This window comes from Pteropus alecto, unplaced genomic scaffold (genome assembly GCF_000325575.1).
Source record: "Pteropus alecto unplaced genomic scaffold, ASM32557v1 scaffold67, whole genome shotgun sequence".
Lineage (NCBI taxonomy): Eukaryota > Metazoa > Chordata > Mammalia > Chiroptera > Pteropodidae > Pteropus > Pteropus alecto.
Genome location: NW_006441061.1, coordinates 5,568,884 through 5,588,817, shown reverse-complemented (window position 1 = coordinate 5,588,817; position 19,934 = coordinate 5,568,884). Strand labels below are relative to the sequence as shown.

Sequence of the window (19,934 nt, the reverse complement as noted above, 5' to 3'; positions counted from 1 at the left end):
CCCCGTCCATGACATGGAGTGACAGCAATAATAGGGATAGAGAGCAGGTATGCAAATACTGGCACAGAGCAGACCCTCAGCACCTGGGATCCAGTCTGGTCAGGGTCAGGGGCTTGAGAGGGACAGCGGGAGGTGTCCCTGGGTCCCCGCCTGGCACCCACCTGTAGCAGGATGCCATCTCGGTGCCACTCAATCTCAGGGGCTGGATCTGCCTCCACCGAGCACTCCAGAACCAGCTGCCCTGGGGCCAGGCCAACCACAGAGCGGGGGCCTCGGGGTCCAATAATGTGTGGAGGTGCTGGGGGGGCAGAGAAGGCATGAGAGATGGACCCGGCCCTGCAGGTCCCACCCTGCCTCCGTCCCCTGCCCCCACCCCGACATCCCTACCTTGAATCCTGACCCGGAAGCTCTTTTCAACTTCGCCGGCAGGACTCTGGGCCAGGCAAGTGTACAGCCCAGCATCGCCCACCTGGGGATGGAGCAGGTGAGCAGCTGCCTCTGGCCCCCACCTGCCCACCTCCTCACCTGGTTCTCTTCCTTCATAGCTAAAGACCCTGCCGAGCCTGGCATTCCGCTTTTCTAGCCAACCCAGTCCCTTCTCTGGAATGTTTTCCTCTATTTCTGTCTCACTCTTGCTTTAGGGCTGGGGCAAAGCCTGCCTCCGGCAGGAAGTCCCCACTGACTGCACCAGCCCTCCTCTGGCTGGGCTGGGGAGTTATCTAGATGGTTTCTGCATCAGCCTTGACTCAGACATGGCCAGGAGCCCCCAAGGGCATGGCCCACATGGGTCATCTCCACATCCTCACCCCACCAAACTTTGCAAGGTGCTGCTGGGTCCCTCCCCTCCCCTCCCCTCCCCCAGACACCTCCCACAGCGGGCAGGACGGCAGCACCTGCACAGCCTCCACTAGGAGCAGCTGCCCAGCCCCTTTTCTGTCCTGGCTGATCAGGGGCTGCCCGTCCTTATGCCAGGTGATGTTGGGCGAGGGGGTGCCCCGGGCATCACAGTGGAGCTCCAAGGGGGCACCGGGGGTCAGCAGCAGCTCTGCAGGATGGACTGAATCCTCGATGTGCGGGGGGTCTACAAAACACCCCGCCCTGGGTCAGCTGTGGGGGCTGCGGCCAGAGCACTTTCCCACCATGCGGATGCTGACAGCAGCCGGGGTCACATACAGGCAGGTGGGGACTGTGGGGGTGGGGCTAAGAACGAGAGAATCCATGGGCGCCTCTGCCTAGGACAATTATTTCTGCTTAAAACCAACAAAGACGCAGCATGGAGGGGAGGGCATGATCGACACATTTTCCTCATGCAGCAGAACACTTGCAAAATCTGGTGTTCTAGACGTAAGGCTCTGCCCCCAGACTTCAGTGGCTTTTGTCCCCGCTTTACGTGGCTGTAGGGGACTGAGGAGCACAACCCCAGGAGAATGAAACATCCCAGCTGCCGGTCCCCCGAGGCCAGGCCTCCAGGCCACTCCCCTCGCTCACCGCCCTCTGCATCGCCCCCAGAGGCCCGCCCTCCCCTCCGGGGCCCAGGGAAGGGGGTGCTGGGGGCAGAGGACCCACCCATCACCGTCAGCTGGAAGTGCCTCCTTGCTTCCCCTGCCTCGCTCATGGCCACGCAGGAGTAGGTCCCCGAATCCCCAGCTCCCACTGTCTCCAGCTGCAGGCCAGACCCCTGTTCGAGGCTCTGGGGCAACAAAGGCTCCCCATCCTTCATCCATGATACTAGGGGCAGGGGGCTGCCCTGGGCTTCACAGGGGAGGACCACCGGGGAGCCGCGGACCACCGTGACGTCGTTCTGGAACTCTGCCGGCTCCAGGACAGGGGGCACTGTTCAGGGAAAAAGAGTGGGCGTAAGTCATTTTATTCCACACCGGGAGGCCCTCGCCCCTGGACCTTTGTTCCTGGATAATTCCTTCCCATCTTCAATTCTCAGCTTAGACATCACCTCCTCCAGGAAGTCCTCCCTGAACCCAGATGAAGCACCCTCCTCTGTGCCCCCACGGCACACTCTCCTTCCCCTGGTGGCACGAGTCACTTGGAATTGTGATTGTCTCTTTACAAAGTGGCTTCCTGCCCTGACCTCCTGGCGGCAAGGGCCACCTCTGCTTACTGCCGTATCCTGGTGCCTGGCAAGGCCCTGGCACACCAGTGCCCAACGACTACTTGTGACATGAATGAATAAGCAGCTGAACGAATCAGACAGAGTCACTGTGTTTGCCCCCAAGGCCCTGATTCTCACACCCCAAGGCCGGAGGCCAGGAGTATGCCGCGACCCTGTACCTTACCATGCACCTGCAAGGTCACGTTTCTGTCGGCCACGCCAGCTGGGCTCGCAGCCACACAGGTGAAGGTGCCGGAATCTGCCAACTGCACCTGGGAAATCCTGAACCCCTCGAGAGAGAGAGGGGAGAGAGGGAGGGAGGGGCCTCAGTGGTAAAGGTCCCTTCCCTTTTCCATCCTGTCGCCCAAAGGCTTGTCCCTCAGATGGGCAGCTCCGAAATGCAAACTTGATCAAGTCCAGCCTCTGCTTAACCCGCTTTCCTGGCTCCCCAGCACCCCCAGAATAAAGTCCCCGACTCCCTGCCCCCAGCCCTGACTCCCCATGCTACCTGTTCACTGACAGCCCCCAAATGTCCATCTCCTGAACTCGCGAGCAGAGTAACAGATGCCCGGCTTGGGGTGTCCTGCCTGGATGTCTGAGAACCTCTCAAACCCGACATGCTCAAACAGAACCCGTCCCTCTCACCGCGAACCCATCTCAGCCTTCCAGGGGCCCGGATGGAAGCTCAGCTCCCCCCGCCTCTCATCTCTTGCCACGTCCACCACCTGGCTCTGACCCAGGCCACTTTCCTCTCACCTGAATTGTTACCCCAGCCCCACCTGCCTTCCCTGCTCTGCCCTTGTCCCCGCAGCAGCCAGAAAAATCATCTGACAACCTCAGTCACAACCCAAAAGAATTGGAAGCGAAGACTCAGAGATGTTCGTACACCAACGAACATTCACGACAGCCAAAGGCGGAAGCCGTCCAGCTGCCCGTCAACCAACAAATGGATAAGCAAACCGTGGCCCAACCGCACCATGGAATATCATTCAGCCTTAAAAAGGAAGGAAATTCTGACACCTGCTGCAACGTGGGTGAACGTCAAGAACATCACATTAAGTGAAGTAAGCCAGACACTAAAGGACGAACACTGCCTGAGTCCCCGTAGACGGGAAGTAGAACGCTGGGTGCCAGGGGCTGGGGGAGGGGCTGGGGAGCGAGTGTTGAATGGGGACAGAGTTTCAGTTTGGGAAGATGAGAAGTTCTGGAGAGGGACGGTGGGGATGGTCGCACAGCAGTGCTTAATGCCATTCTATACTTAAAAATGGTTAACATCGTAAATTTTATATTATGCCTATTTTACCACAATTAAAAAAATGTAAGTCACATCTTGATGCTTTTCTGCTGAAAACCCCCCCAGGGCATTCCAGCTCTCCTTAGGAAAACCCAAGTCTTTCCGAGGACTTACAAGGTCCAGTGTCATTTGCTCCCCCCTCCGCCCTCTGCTCCTTACATGCGAAGACACGTGGCCACCTCGGGGCCCTAGAAACCGCTGTCTCCTCTGCCTGGATGCCCTCTCTCTGCCTCACAGAACCCAGTCACCTCGCCTCTCACCTCCTTCCAGCTCTGCTCACGTGTCACCTTATCTCAGTGCCTATCCGACCGCCCTAAAACAGCACTCTCCACGGCCACCTCCAGTCCCTCCTCTCACTATATTTTTCAGAGCACCTATCCCTCGTGCGATTTCATTTTTCTGTCCGTTTATTTTCCATCGCCCTCTCTCCCTGCAGCTGCGAGGGCGAGGGCTTTATCTTGCTCACTGCTCTATCTCAGTGCCTGGACCTGGGCCTGGAACAGTGAGGACTCGTAAATGTTGCCGAATGCACGAAGACTCTGCTCGTGAACCTTTCCGCAGGAAGCTTTCCCTCACTTCCTCCACCCCAGGCCAGGCTGAGTCGGGCGCAAGCAGATGGCATCCCCTGGATCTGTGCCCCCCTCATCCGGCCGTGAGGGCCTAAGGGCAGAGGCCCCTTTCATCTCTGGAGTTCCATTTGGGGGTGCGGTCCTCTCTCTTTCCTCATCATAAACCTGTCTGTTTACATTGTTTTTATTCTCAAGACCATTCCGATGTGTTTTGAAGCCCGTAAACAATATTAGAAACGGAGCCACTTTAAAATAGAGCCGGCGCTGCCATGCCAGAGGAACGGCCTTGCATATCTTCTGCCTCAAATCTTTGGAATGTTCCAATGGGGCAAAATGACCTTTGGACGGGGCCTAGGGCAACAGAGTGTCCCAAACAACTGTTTGCAAAGATAACGAGAAAGCAGTTATTACGACGACCGGACTGAGAAGTAAAAACATTGTTTAGAATTAACGTCGCTATGCTCTCTGTGCCAGTAGAAGTGCCTTCCTTCTGTCGATACAATTGTCCCCTGCCCCGTCTCATAAATACCCCTCACCTTTGTCCCCAAATGGCAACACTCTTTGGGCTTCTGCCTGAACTAATGATTCCCAAATGGCTATTCTTATTGATCTCCCAAATGCTCGTTGCTTCTCACTTTGAAAGCCTTTTATTTTTAGGTCGACAAGTCCAAGCTGCTGGAAGACTGTGTCTGGGGCCTGCGACCCTGTGGCCAGGGGGGCCCAGGAGCTGCTCCCTTACCTGAGGATGCGGCCGGAGCCCAGGAGGTGGGTGCGCTGGGAGAGGGGGAGGGGCAGGCCGTCCTTGAGCCAGCTCACGTGGATGGGTGGAGAGCCCCGGACGGGGCACGCCATGGTCACCAGCTCCCCAGACCTGTGCACCAGGGTCCCTGTGCCTTCTGTGCCCTGCTCAATGGTGGGAGGCACTGGGGGGTGGAAAGAGAAAAGAAAGGGGACTGGGAAGGGGTCTGGGGAGGGGCTCTGAGGAGGGGAGGAGTCTTCTCCCAGGGAAGTTCCAGGCGGTGACGCCAATGCCCAGACCTTTGCCACATCCACCCCAGGGAGGAATGAGGGCTGCTGCATGGGGGGCACGGGCTCCCCCGCGGCTCCTTTCTCATCTCCTTTACCCCTGGCCCTCCTGCCGCACCCCTGGGCTGCAGTGGTGGTGCCTCTGGTCTGAGGAGGGGGCGGAGCCCAGAGCGGCCACGCCGAGGCCTGGCTTGCGGTGTGAACACAGCTGGGACATGAACCAGGTCTCCTGCATCCTGCATTCACATCAGCCTCATGGTGGCCCGGGACGGTGGGGCCGCCCGCCTCTCCTCGTCCCTCACAGCTCACCCAGCACGTTCACGGTGTGCAGCCTGGCGTCCTCCCCGGCCGCGTTGTGGGCCACGCAGGTGTAGGCGCCTGAGTCCGAAGCCATGAGGCCCTTCAGCACCAGAGAGCTGCCGTCCAGGTAGAACCTGGCATGGGGAGGGAGAGCAGAGAGCAGGTGTGTGAGGGTCGGTAGGGCCTGCTGCCTGGGGCAGGGAGGGCACCGGCTGGGCCTTACCGAAGGTGGGGGCCCACGCCCTGGCCCAGCGGGCCACCGTCCTTCAGCCAGGCCACCTCGGGCGGTGGCTGCCCATCAGCCTCGCAGTCCAGCCGCACCTCCTGTCCCTCCAGGACGCTGTGCTCCTGCATGCTGCCCGAGCTCCTGATCTGGGGGGCCACTGCAGCGGGGGCTGTGGTGAGGCCCAGCGGTGGCAGGGCCTGGCTTGGGGGTAGGGCACAGGGAAGGGTGCAGAACGCAGACGTACCCAGCACGGCCACCACGAAGTCCTTTCGGGCCTCAGCCTGGGCGTTCTCGGCCACACACGTGTAGGTGCCAGCTTGGGCCCGCCGCAGGCGACTCAGCTGGAGGCGGCCACCCCGGGAGACCACGCCATGCGCCACGCTGCTCTCTGTGGGATGGAGAACGTGCCAGGACTTCACCTGCACAGACCCGCCACCCCAGGTGCCACCACTGGGCCCAGCACAACAGTCCGGTGACTCCCTGAGACAGTGTCCATCCCTCCCACTCGCAAAGCTGCAAAGACCCCGGGGAGCCCTCGAACCACTCATCCCGCCTTACGCTCAAAGGGAAACGCGCAGAGGCAGCGCCTCGTCCCGTCTGCATCACACCCTCCTCAGCCTGGCCCGTGGTCTCCATGTTCTGGTCCTCACGACCCGCCCCGATTTCCCTCCACTGGGACGTTTCTTCCCAAGGGACCCCACTCTCTCTTTAGTGTCTAGGACTTGGTCCTCTGCCTGTCTCGTCTCAGGCTGACTTTACCTCCCTCATCACTCCAGCTCCAACCCCCCCACCCCGTTCCCACTGATCGAGGTGAACCAGCCACTCCCTGACCTTAAGGCCGGTCAGCTAGGGGATGCCCCGGGCCTCTGCTCAGGCTGCTCGCTCACCCCCAGCTTCCAATGCCCCGCCCCTTCATTTTCTCCATTCGCACCTCTGCCCCGAAGCCTGATCTAACTGCGCCAGCCCAGGCTGATCTGCCCTCGCCCACATCCTCCTCTGTGCATCCAGCCCTTCGGCACAAAACCGAGCAACGACTACATGTCCACTCATGTAGCCTGGGATCAAAGATGAGAAAAACACAGTCCCTGTCCTCGAGGAGTTCCAAGGGCATCGGAGACAGTGAACCAGGCACGATCCCGTGTGACCAGCCCCGCGAAGCCCCTGACAGAGCCGGGAGGGACCAGGCAAGTCTTCTGGGGAGGTGAGTCCCAGCTGAGACTCAAAGGTGAGGATGGATCAGCCAGGGGACAGCGGAGGTGGGCAGAGGGGGTCCGGGCTGGGCATTTCAGGGAGGAAACAGCGTGTGCCAAGAGCCAGAGGCAAGAGAAGACGGGGCCCAGCGCCACTGCACCCCCAGGTGTGAACCAACGCGAAAGGCGGGCTCACACCCACACGTGCACCTGCACTGACGTTCACAGCACACTGTTCATCACTGCCAAGGGCGGAAGCAGCCCAGACGCAGACGCCCACCGACTGACAAATAGGTAAAGAAAATGTGACGTGCCCACAAAATGGACTATTCAGACATAAAATTAACTTAAAAAAAGGAATGAAGAACCGACACAGGCTACAACGTGAATAAACCTTGAAAACGTGACGCTGAGAAAGAAGCCAGTCACAGAAGGTCGCATGTTATATGGTTCCACTTCTATTAAATGTACAAAAAAGGCAAATTTAGAGAGACAGAAAGTGGGTTAGTGGCTGCCTAGAGCAGGGGTGGGGGGAGATTTGAGGGGAAATCGGGAATAAAGGGAAATGGGTATGAGGTTTCCTTTCGGGTAATAAAAATGTTCTAACATTGATTGTGGGGATGGTCCTTGAATATATGAAAAATAATTGAATTACACGCTTTAAATGGGTAAGTGGTATGGTATGAGAATTACATCTCGATAAAGCTGTTATGGCGGGGGGAGGGCGGGTTGGTCACGGGCACACGTGTGAGAAGCCAAGAGCAGCCGAGGCTGACTGGGGCGTGGGATGGGTCGGGAGAGGCGGGCTGGCCCCCAGCCCCGCGGGCTGTGGTTCTGAGGCCACGACAAGATCTTTGACAAATAAGTGACCCACTCAGCTTTGAGATCCATTCTGCCTTTTGTGGAGCCTACACTGGAGGCTTGGAGTGGGCCCAGGAGACCCGTGTGGGGGCTGCCCCTCTCACCCAGGGGTGGGCAGGGCAGTGGTGGCCGGGACGGGAGAGGTTGGCATCAGACGCGTTTACCAGCAGCAAGGCCAGAGATCTGCGGACAGTCATCAGGAAGAGAGAGGGGCAAGGACGAACGCCTAAGTGGGGGTGACCGAGGCCTGGGCCAGGACGGAGCCAAGCTAACGGAAAAGCAGCTCTGGGGGACAATGCCAGGCCCAGAGATGGGCCGGCTGGGCACTCGGCACCCACCCTGCATTTGTCTCGTGGGAGCTGACTGCGGGTTCGGGCTCCCGTGAAAGCAGTTCCCCACGCTGGGATTTCAAGGGCCAACGACGTGGAAAGATAATACGGGGTGAGACCGACCAGCCTTTGATTTTGCGAAATAAGAAGAATTAATAACCAGCAACTCCCTTGGCTTTCGCTGTCATTTCATTAAAGGAACCTTTAGCAGTAAAAAGAGAAGTCATTTCTATGAACTCACCAACAGGCATTCTGTCCTTCAGCCAAGTGACAGTGGGCGCAGGGACACCAGTCACATCACAGGTCAAGACCAGAGGGCTCCCAGCCACCTGGCTTACTGTCTCCGTCTTGGGGTTCTCAAACGTTGGGGGCACTGCAGGAGAGAAGCCAGATTCCCAAAATCTTAAGACTCTGCCCCCACTTCCTGCCTCTCAGGCAGATCAGGGATGTCTGAGAAGACCCTTCTCTGCGGCTAGGAGTTGATATTTTATGCTTTGCTGTCGATGGAGATACGTGTTGTTTTATTCGCAGATAGAGCCAGCAGCTGGCTGTTTCAAAACATCCACAAGGCAGAGTCCGGAAGGGGTCCCCTCAGCCCAAGGATGGCCAGTGCATGGCTCACGCACCAGCTGTTCTGAGCCTGCGCCAGGACAGATATCACGAATCAATCCCAATGCTCTGTCTTGCTCAGCCAGGATGACGTCTAGTACCCCAGGCAATGGTCTTCCATATGGCTCAGGGTTGGATCCTTCTGCTGCTGGCCTGGTGGGGAGGCTCCTGCTCTGCCATTTGTGGCCAATAGCCGGTGTCCCCCGTCTCTGTCGTACCCAACTGCCACAGTAATGTTAGCTGAGCACCTGGTCGCTCAGGTAGAAACTATATCTCCCAGTCTCCCTTGCAGCCTGCTGTGGCCGGCTGCCTAAGCTCTCACTAAATGGGATGCAAGCAGAGGGAACAATGTATCACTCGTTTAAAATAAAAATGCTTGGCCTTTACTTCTGCCCTTTTCTGCTTCCTATGGGCTGGGACAGGATGCAATGTGTCCCGGCTTCAACCACATGCCCAGGGACAACACCCTAGGGGATGGGACATCGACAAGATGGAAGGACCCTGGGTCCCTCAATTTCCACATGGAGCTGAGCTACCCCGCCCCCTGCCATGCCCCTGCCTAACCACTCACCTCTGGGTTTATGGATGAGACAGGTAAGCTTCCCTCATTTAATCCGCTGTATTTTGGGGTCTCTTTGCTGGAATCTATAAGGCCTAACTGACACATCTGACCCCAAGAAAACCTGGTCAAGCCTTCATCCATTGCTCCCCTAGGCACCTCCACCTCACCCCCAGCTTGAGCCACACCCAATCAAATGCCATTTATGCTCCATCCTTGGGCCAGTGGGACAGGCCTCTGAAGGCTCAAGATGGAAGTGACATGGCCTAGGCCACCAAGTGTCTGATCTCTGCGGGCTCCCATCCCAGTGCTCACGTGCCAGGCTCTGTGCCCAGCCCTTTGTGGACACGGTCATGGCAGTCCATCGACCGAGGGGCTGTGTGCCTAGCGGGCAGGCACTGCCTTTAGCCTCTTTTACCGAAGAGAAACCTGAGTCTCAGGGACCAGGTCACAAAGCAAATCCCGTTCAAATCTCGGTCTTTTCAATTCCAGATCCCGTGCTCCTAACACTCGGCAACCCCGTTTCTTCGCAGCTACTGCCCTTTCCATCCTTGGCAGCCCCGTGCGCTGCTGGGGTCCCACCGCAATGGTCACAGGCTGGTCCCCAGCTTACCCTGGACGGTGAGGACGAATGTCCGCACAGCCTCCCCGGCCACATTGTTCACTTTACAGCTATACAGACCTTTATCTGACACCTGGGACAGAAAGAGCATGTGGTGACAGTGTGCAAATGGGGTTGCAGTACCTAGGGCACCCCGTAACATTCAGGGCCCAGAACCTTCCAGAGCGGGATTTCCCCAAATGTGCTGGGCAGGAAGCCGAGGGGAGACCCGATCCCCTGGCCTTTCCCAAGAGCCTTGAGAAGCAGAAGGGCCAAAGGATGGTGAGGGCACGGGCGCCCGACCCCACCCTCCCGGGCCTGTGTGTCAGCCGAGCCTGGAGGAAACGGCCCCCTGCTGCCTCCCCGGAGTCAGAACCAGAAGAGCCCAGGCCAACCTTCTAGATCCTGGGGACACTGACGCAGGCAGCGGGAAAGGGACCTACATTGTCATTCCGTGAGTCGATGCAGAGCCAAGTCTGAAGCCCTGGGCTCTTCCCGCTCTCCCCTCTTCCCTCCCCCCACCCCGAGGCTGCTAATCGACTGGGTTTGGGGTCTCGTAGGCTGAGGAGGCAGCAGCCTCCACCTCCTGCCACACAGCCGTCAGCTGTCCCCAGCCTCACCAGGACCAGGAGGTGACGTTGGAATGGCCTCCCATGGCTGCCCGTGCCACCGGGCGGCTCACCTGGGTGTCCAGGATCTCCAGCCTCTGCCCACCCTGAAGAGCCTGGGTCCGCTGTGCCAGGACCAGGGGCTGCCCGTCCTTGTACCAAGTCACAGCTGGCTCGGGGAGCGAGTCTGTCTCACAGTTCAGAACGGCTTTGTCCCCGGCCCTCACCAAGAACGCATCCTGGGGGCCACTGGGAGCCTGCCTGAAGGCGGGGGGAACTGAGACAGGAGACAATCAGAGTGAGGCGAGGCTGCCTTTCCTGTGTCCCACCCCCCACCCAGCCCAGACCCAGGTAAACAGCCTACGGAGGCACAGTGGGGTCACAGAGCGGACCCCGCCCCAGAGGATGGCACAGACCCAGGAACTTAGAGGAAGATGAACCAGGCCAGCATGCCGAGGACCTGCTGGGTGACCTGGGAAAAGCCTCTCGCCCTCTCCGGCCCTCGGCCTCCCCAGTCAGGGAGGTGCTCTGACCCCCCCGGGCTGTTTCCTACACAGGACAGGCCCCATCTGGGTTAGAACCCTCCGTGGGGTCCCGTTCTTCCAGGGAACTAGTGTAGAAGCCCCCACCGCCCCCTGCCCCAGCTGTGAGCCCACAGGACTTGGCACGGTGTATCTGCACAGTAGGCGAACACACACAAATGGATGAACCAGTGCTAGGGCTAGAAAGAACCATCAGCTGAGTCCTGGCTCGTGACAGTTTGGGCCAGCTTTTCCCCAAGACAATTCTGAAGACCAAAAGCCCCAAAACAGGCTCCAAGCCGAGAACCTCGTGATCAGTCAGGCTTGGGAAGGGCCCTCCCTCTCCTCCACTTCAGAGCTCGCTGTGTCAGACCCTGGGCTAACGCTCCCATACCATCATTTAATCCTCATGCCCACTGTCACCTACAGATGAGAGGCCTGAGGCCAGGTGAGAGGGGGAGCGACTTGCCGGAGGTCACAGAGCAAGTGCGCAGCTGAGTTTCAAACCAAGCGTATCCAGACCATGACCTTAACATGGACACCGTCACTGCTGACGGATGCGGGCATCTCAGGCCCTACTCCACCTGTGCCCCCTGCGGGGTGTGCGGCTGAGGAGCTGATTGACGGAGCGAGGGACAGTGCAGCTGGGGGTTCAGACGGGACGTACCCAGCACACTAAGCTGCACCAGCTTCTGGTCTCTGCCGGCCGCGTTGAGAGCCTCGCACATGTACGTCCCAGAGTCCGATGGCTGTGCCCGTGCCAGCTGCAGCGTGTGGGTACCTGCCATGGGACGGGGGGGTGGGGGGTGGGAGCCAGCCCCTCACACCAGCAAACGGGCTGCCCCTAGGTCCACACCACCAGTCCTGGTGCCTCCCAGACCCCCAGCCCAGTCCCGGGTCCAGGGAGGCAGCTCGGGCTCCCCGCAGAGCTGGGCCCCAGCCTCAGCCTACCCACCAGGCAGGAAGAAGACCTTTTCCCCCAGGGCGAGGGCCTGGCTGTCCTTGTACCATGTGACCTCAGGGCTCGGGTGAGCATGGACATCGCAGGGGAGGGAGACGCTGCTGTTGACGATGGCCGTGACCTGCTCCAAGTTCGGGCCTGCGATTCGTGGTGGGACTGTCCCCATGGCCACCGGGATAAAGAAAGACACTTGAGACTGCACCCCGGCGGGGGAAGAGAGAGCTTCAGAGTGACACACAGGGCTGTGTGAGCTCCGGGCGCACCTTCAAACATCACCGTGCAGCAGCCCCTATTTGTCATAGTTATGTCACAGATGAGAGCACAGGGGCTGGGAGATCAGAGAGAGCCACTTTTCCAAGGCCACTCAGCTGGTTAGTGGCAGAACCAAAATATCAATTCATGTTTGAGTCCTAGACCTTCATTCCTGCGGCCATAGGTGCCCCACACCCGAAGGCAGAGCTCACGAACACTGAGGTGCATGTGTCACAAGAATGCAGAGGGCCAACTCGGGGCTGGTGAGACCCCCACGGGGCAACCTCTCTGATTCCTTCCACAGCTGTAGGATCGAGCTAACCTCTTAGACCCGCTGGAAGGAGTTGGCCCCATGCCAGGGGCAGAGTAAGTGCATTATAATGATGCTGTGAGGCCTCCGTGGTTGCTTAAAATGATCTGGGGTTGGCTCTCAGTGATCAGGGTCCCCAAAATGCTCTCTGTCCCGGGAGGTGGCTGGTGCCAGACCAGGATTCCTAAACGCTGGATGCAGACCCAGGGCCTAGGACACTAGAGGCACAGAGGTGGTGGCCCTCGAGGTGGGACGAGGTGCTGTGTCTGCCTGCACTGGGAGTAAGCCCTGAGCATCAGCCCCTCCTCGGCTGGAGAGTCCCCAGGGGTTGCCTGCTCCCTACAGCTCACCTTGCACCCTGAGGGTAAAGAGCTTCTCCACAGAGCCCGCGGGGTTCTCAGCCACACACATGTAGCTGGCAGCATCGGCCACCTCTGCTGTGGACACCTGTGGGCATAGGGAGACGGTGGCCGGGAGATCCCACAGGCTTGACAGCTCTGGGCCCCTCTGCAGGAACTCCTGGGAGGGCTCCCGCCCACCATGCCAGGCACCAGGAGGACCCTCTCAGAAAGCCACCTTTGTCTGCATGGAGCAGCAATTAGGGGCTCCATTGATGGGCGTGTACGCCCCACATCTATCGAGGGCTTTCTGTGACGTTTGGAGGCTGTGAGGTTGGTGTTGGGCGATTCCCTAGAGCCAACTAGATGGTGACAACAGTCCCCGGCCCCCAGGAGGGCTGCTCTGTGCCGTGTGGGGCTCCAGGGGTCTCGTGCAGCTGTCTGGACACGGGATGGCTCGGGTGCTGCCTGAGGTCCTAGGTGCTGGGCGTGGTTCCGTGCCAGATGGCATTCCCACGGAAGGCTGCCCTGTGCCACGCCGGACTCTAGGAGTGGCATGCAGGTGCGGTCCTTTTCAGGCGTCACCAGAATTTCTAGCTCCTTATGTGAAGTCCTGTGCCTGCCGGCAAGGCTCACTGTAGTGGGTTGGATTAAATCTCACATGCTTTCAGGCAAAGAGCCTCGTTTGGCCCCGGTGATGGTGGCTGTGTGGTTCCCAGACAAGCAGTGCTGAGTCTCAGCAACCGCTGCCTTTAGCCCAAGTCGGGGGATGCCCCACCTGTAAGACTTGCCCGTCCTCCAGGACCTGCAGCCGTGGGCTCGGGGAGAAAGGCAGTCCATTCTGGAGCCACGAGATGGTGGGCATTGGGTTGCCCAGGGCTGGACACTGTAGGCTGACGGTGCTGCTGGCATTGACGGTCACCTCCTCCACCAGCTCTTCCGTGTCACCCAGGATCACAGGTGGGGCTGGGGTGGGGGACATGGAGGCGAGAAGAGCACTTGGTACCCGGGGTGGCTAAGGCTCCTTGTGCCCTCCCCGCCAACCTCTCCGAGACCCTGACGCAGCTAAGGAATCTGGGGCACAGAGAGAGGGCTGTGACCTGTGACTCCAGGTCACACAGCTAGGGAGCAGCTCGCTTGGGATCTGAACCAGTCTCGTCTGGCTTCGAAGCCCAGGCTTGCACCCCTATGTCATCAGCCTCTGAGGACAGCGAGACTGAACACGCTCTCCACCATGACCCCCTTCAGGGGGCCTCTTACGGGGCCTGCAGACCCGAGACCCCCCACCCCCCGACCCAGGCCAGCCACTCACTCAGCACCGCCAGCTCGTAGTGCAGCCAGGCCTCTCCCACCTCATTGGAGGCCTTGCACGAGTACCTCCCAGCATCCTCCGCACGTACCAGGGGGAGCTGCAGGACCCGGCCTCCTGAGGAAACAGGGGGACAGAGCCCTGAGCAAGGGCAAAGAGGGGGCCTGGCACCTATCACTGTCGCCCCCATCTGTGAGACGGAGAGAATCGGCCTGCTCCACCCACTCACAGGGTGAGGGGCTCAGATAAGGCACAGTAGGGCTGCTGTGCGCCGGGCCTGGCTGGGCGTCTTCCTGCACCGACTCCACATGGGAGAGCTGAGGCTGCCCGGTGCCTCGAGGGGGCGGAGGGATGGGCCAGAGACCTGGGCAGAGGCACTTAGGAGGCAAAGAGGTGGCTTCGCGCTGCGGTAGTTGGCTGTGGGGTTTGCTGGGGGGTGTTACCTGGGACCCTCTGTGATCCAGAGCCAGCCAGGGCCAGACCCTGGCATCTGTGGGGGGCTGGAATTGGTCTCAAGTGGCGGCCCGGTTAGGGTCCCTGTGTGCTCTCATTCTGTGCAGAGCCAGGGAACAATGGTCAGTATTAAGGCGGGAGGGGCCATGACTGGGGGTCACTCGATGTGTGAAGTTAATCTATGTGTTCAGGATTAGGAGTCAGCGGGCAGGGTCAGAGGTCAATGGTGGGGTTGGGGGTCAAAGGCTGAGGCCAGGGTTCAGCTGATGGCTAGGATGAACCTAGGTCAGGGTCTGAACCGGGGGTCAGCATGTGACGGAGCTCACTGTGTACCCAAGGTTTGGGTCGGCATCCACGTGAGAGGGCAAGTTAGGGGGTCAGTCCGGGGGTTTCCGACAGGAGCAAATGGCTTTCAGCAAGCAGCTCCTTCCAGATCTCAAGAGGCCCCTTTCCTTCACAGGCGCCAAAGTACAGATGCTGGAATGACCCGGCTTATCGGCAGGCCCTTGCCACGCACCTCATCTTCCCGCCCCCCACCACCACCTCCCACAGCCCCACACTGGCCACAGGGCGAATCCTAAGCCCCGGGACCACTGAATCCCTGCCGTGAGCCACTGCAGGGCTCTGTGCCTGGAGTTCCTCCCGGTCCTGGCCCACCTCGGGGGGCCGAGTTAGCAGCCCAGCAAAGCTAGGTGCTTCTAAGCCCTGTGCCAAAGCCTTTTAGTTCAAAATCATCCACAAAAAAACTATTGTAAAGTAAAAGGGCTGTTTGAAAAAATTAAATAACCTTAAATAAACAAAGATTTAAAGTGGTAAAAAGAAACGAAAGGGTACACGAGCCCCGAGCTTGGACCTCAGCGTGGTCCAGAGCCCAGGGAGGGGTTCTTCCACGTTCAAGGTCATGAGACGTCAATACAGGAACAGCTCCCTCGCTAGAGAGAGGCACCAGCTGCAGCCGATTTTTTCAAGACATTGCAGATCTTGAAGCCCAGAGGTGGGCACAGCCCAGGTGAGCACCTGTTCTAAAAACCAGTGCTCTTAGCCCTGGCTCACAAAGGCAGGAAAGGTCCAGAGTGGTCACAGGCCCTGCCTGAGGTCACACAGCAGGCCGCACACGGGAGAGCTCAGAGGACTTGCAGCAAGCAGATGGAGACCAGCTCAGACGTGAGTACGACCCTGCTCCCCACCTGCAGATAGATGCCAGGTCACACAGCAGGCCGCACACGGGAGAGCTCAGAAGACTTGCAGCAAGCAGATGGAGACCGGCTCAGACGTATGACCCTGCTCCCCACCTGCAGATAGATGCGCCCACCTCTCTGCGCCGCCCTAGCCTACCTTGCAGAACAGACGCGCCATCTGTGGCCGAGAGGGGCTGGTCCTCCCTGTACCAGGTGAGCTCCGGGGCTGGGACCGCGTTGGTGTCGCAGTACAGGTACGCGGGGTTGCTCTCCATGACCTCCCGGTATTCCGTCACCCCGCCCCGGACCTCCTCCGCCTGGGACAGGAACTCCAAGTCTGCACCGGCATCGCCCACCTTCTGGAACATGGGGGGCACTGGGGACGGGGCAAAGCCATGAGGACACACCGCTGAGGGCTGGAGAGGCACCTCTGCTCGAAGAGCCTCCCCCGGGAGGGGAAAGTCCACCGTTTGGGCCAGGTCTTTAGGTCAAGCATTTTAAAAACTCATTCACTCCTTCAACCAGCATCTACTGAGCGATTAGTATGCTGGGTACTGGGATAAGGTTCCTGCCCTCTGGACCTCGTGTCTAATGGACCCAAAGGACTTCTGGTGACACGGTGATATTTTTTTTCAGGGGAGGCAGACAGACACTCAGCTTTAGCTGGTTTGTTTACTGGAGCACAGAGGCACAAAATCATTGGCTTTGGGAACTGGAGGGGCCCCTCAAGGCCACCTGATCTGATCACCCACATTTCCAAAGGCAAAACTAAGACCTAAGAGGGGCAGTGACGTCCCTAGGTCACAAAGTCGGTTAATGAAAGAGCCCAGGCCAGGGGGCCGGAGCCGCCAGTCGGAGCTGAGAAAGGGTCCTCCTGCCAGGCTGCCCCAGAAGCTCTGACACACACCTCCGCCAGCTGCGCCCCGCCCCCCCCCGCCCCCCAGTTCCACGAGCCCCACACACCCTGGATAATCACGTTAAAGTCCTGGTCATCCTCGCCAGCCACATTGGTGGCCACGCATAGGTACCGCCCCGAATCCGAGACCTGCGTGGGCTGGATCTGAAGCAGCCGCCCCTCACCCAGGACTCGGAGCCGCTCGCTGGGGGTCACGGGCTGGGGGAGGAGAGAGGGGTGATGGGGATCGCAAATGAGGGTCAGAAAGCACCCAGACAATTTTAATGAAGTTTTAAAAAGACAGAAAGATGATAGGACACCCCGACGATGTGGTAAAGCCAAATCCAAATGACTTAAAAATTGGAAGAGAATTAAATGGGTGAATGTAGAGCTTAGTGTTTAGGAGGCTGGTCCCCTATAAAGATTAGGGTTTCCTATTAAAACATAAAGGGTGAAACAAACAGGACAAACAAACAGAGACTCATGGACGCGGGCAATAGACTAGTGTTTACCAGAGGGTGCGGGGGGAGGTAGACAGGGTCAAAGGGGTCAAATATGTGGTGACAGAAAGAAATCCGACTATGGGAGGTGAACACGCAATGCAATATCTGCCTTGCTGCTAAGTCGTACAGCTAAACCTTACTGGATTTCGTTAACCAATGTCACCATAAAAAAAAATAAATACATTTAAATTAAAAAAAAATGTCGAGGGTGAGGCAGGCCCTGGGTCAGCCCTGGGGCTTTGACTGTCTTTTCCGGAAGGAACGTTCCAAGCAGAACCAGGGGGGCCCAGAGGCGAGAGTGTGAGGCCGCCCGGGGCTCCCGCGCTCACCTGTCCATCCTTGTACCAGCTGATGGTGGGTGGGGGCGCAGCCCAGCACTCACACTCCAGGGTCAGGGTGCTATTGACCTTGGTCTTCACTTCCTTCACACTGACCGCCCCGGCGGGGTCGTCTTTGGAGATGGCAGGAGGGACTGAAAACCACAAGGGGGTCTGAGGAACAGGCCTGGGGAGGGGCTGCCGAGAACCCGCACTCACCCCGTCGCGCCGAGGGCAGTCCCAGGCAATGGGGGCCCCCCTGAGAGCAGAGAACAGGGACTCGGAGACCAATCTGCTCCTGGGGCTGTTCTCTCAGGGACAAAGACTTTGGTTATGGGACAGGGCAGGTCCGAGGCAGGGGAATTCCTGAGGTGACCTCTGGGGGCCCTTCCGGGGCTCCCAGGACTCAGGCCTCTATGAGCACGAATGGCAGAAGGAAGCCAGGACCGGTGTGGCTCTGGGCACCCAGCAGCCTCCTGCCTGCCCAACGCACTGAGGACTTCCACGTGGTAGTTCTTCATGGCCTCCCCAAGCTCGTTGGTGACCACGCAGGTGTACTGGCCCGCATCTTCCTTCTGGGCATTCAGGATCTGGAGCCCGTGGGTGCCTGCTTGAGGGACAGTGGCCAGGGTCACCCCCAGGCATGAGCTCAGGCTCACCAGTCCCTTCCCCCCGACCCAGCCCGATAACTTGTCACCTCTTTCCTCACTCCTCCCCGCAGAGGGCATCACCTGGGAGCAGCTGGATGTTGTTGGAGGCCTCAAACGGGGCCCCGTCCTTCATCCAGGTGATGGTGGGGGAGGGGAAGGCCAGGGCCTCACAGATCAGAGAAATGGGGTTGTTGATGGTCACGGTCACCTCCTCGTCTGCACTGTCCTCGGTCACCCCCAAGATGGTGGGCACCACTGCGGTAGGGGGCAGGGAGGGTGCTCGTGAGCGGAGAGGAAGTCTCAGGTGTTGGTGCTCAGCCGTGGGGCTCTGGCTATTTGCATCGCACGGATGGGAAACTGAGGCTCAGAGGAGCCCAGGCGTGTGCCATGGACTCGAACTCTGGCCTGGGTAACCTAGAGCCCCAGCCCTCCTACCGCTCAGCCATGCCGTAGGGGAAGCGGGACGATTTCTGCCTCGGTTTCCCCTACAGCCTCTTAACATCTAGAGCACCGATAAATTTAATCAGAGCCTGCTCGGTTCTGTTTGTTTCCAGTTTGCAGGGCTCCCTCTCCCTAATCCTTAGAAACAGATTTCACTCAATGCGTGTGTCCCTCTCATTCTCTACGCCCCTATTTCTCCAGCCCGACAAGGCAGTTGGGGCTGCATTGCCCTCGGGAGACGAACAGCCCAGAAGGAGTCTCCTCGGAGCTTCATCGGTGACACGGGGACAAGCACATGACCCACCTCCTAGAGGTGTTGTGAAGAATCAACCAATCAGGCCTGTCCAAATGCCTGGCCTATGATACATGTTCAACCAATGGAACCGCTGTTGTTGTTGTTGTTATTATTATTATTATTATTATTTTGTTGTCGTTGTTATTGTTGTTGAACTTGGAAAAATTGGAAGAAAAATTGGAGTGCTCTGTGGGAAGCTGTGTGTCAGCAGCTGGTCAACGTGGTTCTCCCTCCTGCCAGCACCCGGTGTGGCCTGGAGATGCCCAGCAGCCCAGCACGTACCCAGGACACTAAGCCGGAAGTGTCTGGTCTCCTCCCCGACTGCGTTGGCTGCAATGCAGGAGTAGTGGCCGGCGCTGGACAGGTTGGCCTCGAGGACCCGCAGGATGGCTCCATCGGGAGAAATGTGGTGGGCGTCTCCGCCAGCCAGTGGCCGACCATCTTTGAACCACGTGACCCTGGGCCGCGGGTGGCCTGTGCGCAGAGGAGACAGGCAAGTGAGAGCTCAGACAGGCAAGTGGGATTTGACCGGGTTGGCCCAGCGGGTGGAGACGGCTCCAGGAAGGGGCGGAGGACATGGGTTCTTCGCCCCCGTCCAGAGGCCCATGCAGCAGAGCGAGACGCAGAAGCGGCCACCAGGCTTGGCCCAGGCCCTTTCTTAAGTGGTTGGATCGCCTTTTCCCTACCAAGGAAGTGGGCAGAGATGGCTTGGTACAGACAAGCAAGAAGAAAAACAAGTCCTTCCTTCCTTCCCTCCTTCTATCCATCCATCCATCCATCCATAGATACACACATGCACCTGTCCGTCGGTCTGTCCGTCCGTCAGTCTGTCCATCCGTCCATCCCATCCATCCATCCATCTATCCCAGCCTACATGCACTAGCGGGAGCCTACTGTGCCAGGCACTGAGGGAACCATGGTGACGAGGATGCCCTCGGGTCCTCAAGGAGCTCAAAGCCCACCTGGGATACACCGATGTCACATGGCCCAGTGTGCTCAGTGCTGGAATGAGAAAGCACTGGGGCCTGTCGGGGACCAGTGGAGGTCATCGGCCAGGCCCCAGGAGTCAGCCGAGGACTCCTTGTGGAAAGTCCTGGAAGCTGAGATCTGGAGCTGGGTGAGAGGTGGGGAAGAGTGTCTGGGGCAGAGGCACGGCGAGCGCAAAGCTGAGCAGACACGTGGTGCCGAGTCCAAGACGCAGAGAGACCCTCCGTGAGGAGCAGCGGGACGGG

At 59.0% G+C, this 19,934-nt stretch overlaps 1 protein-coding gene across 1 annotated transcript in view; it reads right to left on the bottom strand.

The window, feature by feature from the left end:
• HMCN2 (hemicentin 2) overlaps nucleotides 1–19,934 on the bottom strand; it is a 125,838-nt gene that overhangs the window by 28,514 nt on the left and 77,390 nt on the right. The window contains 23 exon segments of the mRNA XM_015594124.1: nucleotides 162–298; nucleotides 388–469; nucleotides 894–1,081; nucleotides 1,567–1,833; nucleotides 2,292–2,389; nucleotides 4,710–4,893; nucleotides 5,306–5,430; nucleotides 5,520–5,679; nucleotides 5,767–5,910; nucleotides 8,144–8,275; nucleotides 9,684–9,765; nucleotides 10,354–10,556; nucleotides 11,468–11,581; nucleotides 11,756–11,917; nucleotides 12,674–12,770; nucleotides 13,440–13,627; nucleotides 13,974–14,087; nucleotides 15,759–15,977; nucleotides 16,565–16,715; nucleotides 17,329–17,471; nucleotides 17,810–17,923; nucleotides 18,048–18,221; nucleotides 18,985–19,176. Of these exon segments, the coding sequence (XP_015449610.1) occupies nucleotides 162–298; nucleotides 388–469; nucleotides 894–1,081; nucleotides 1,567–1,833; nucleotides 2,292–2,389; nucleotides 4,710–4,893; nucleotides 5,306–5,430; nucleotides 5,520–5,679; nucleotides 5,767–5,910; nucleotides 8,144–8,275; nucleotides 9,684–9,765; nucleotides 10,354–10,556; nucleotides 11,468–11,581; nucleotides 11,756–11,917; nucleotides 12,674–12,770; nucleotides 13,440–13,627; nucleotides 13,974–14,087; nucleotides 15,759–15,977; nucleotides 16,565–16,715; nucleotides 17,329–17,471; nucleotides 17,810–17,923; nucleotides 18,048–18,221; nucleotides 18,985–19,176 (3,470 nt within the window).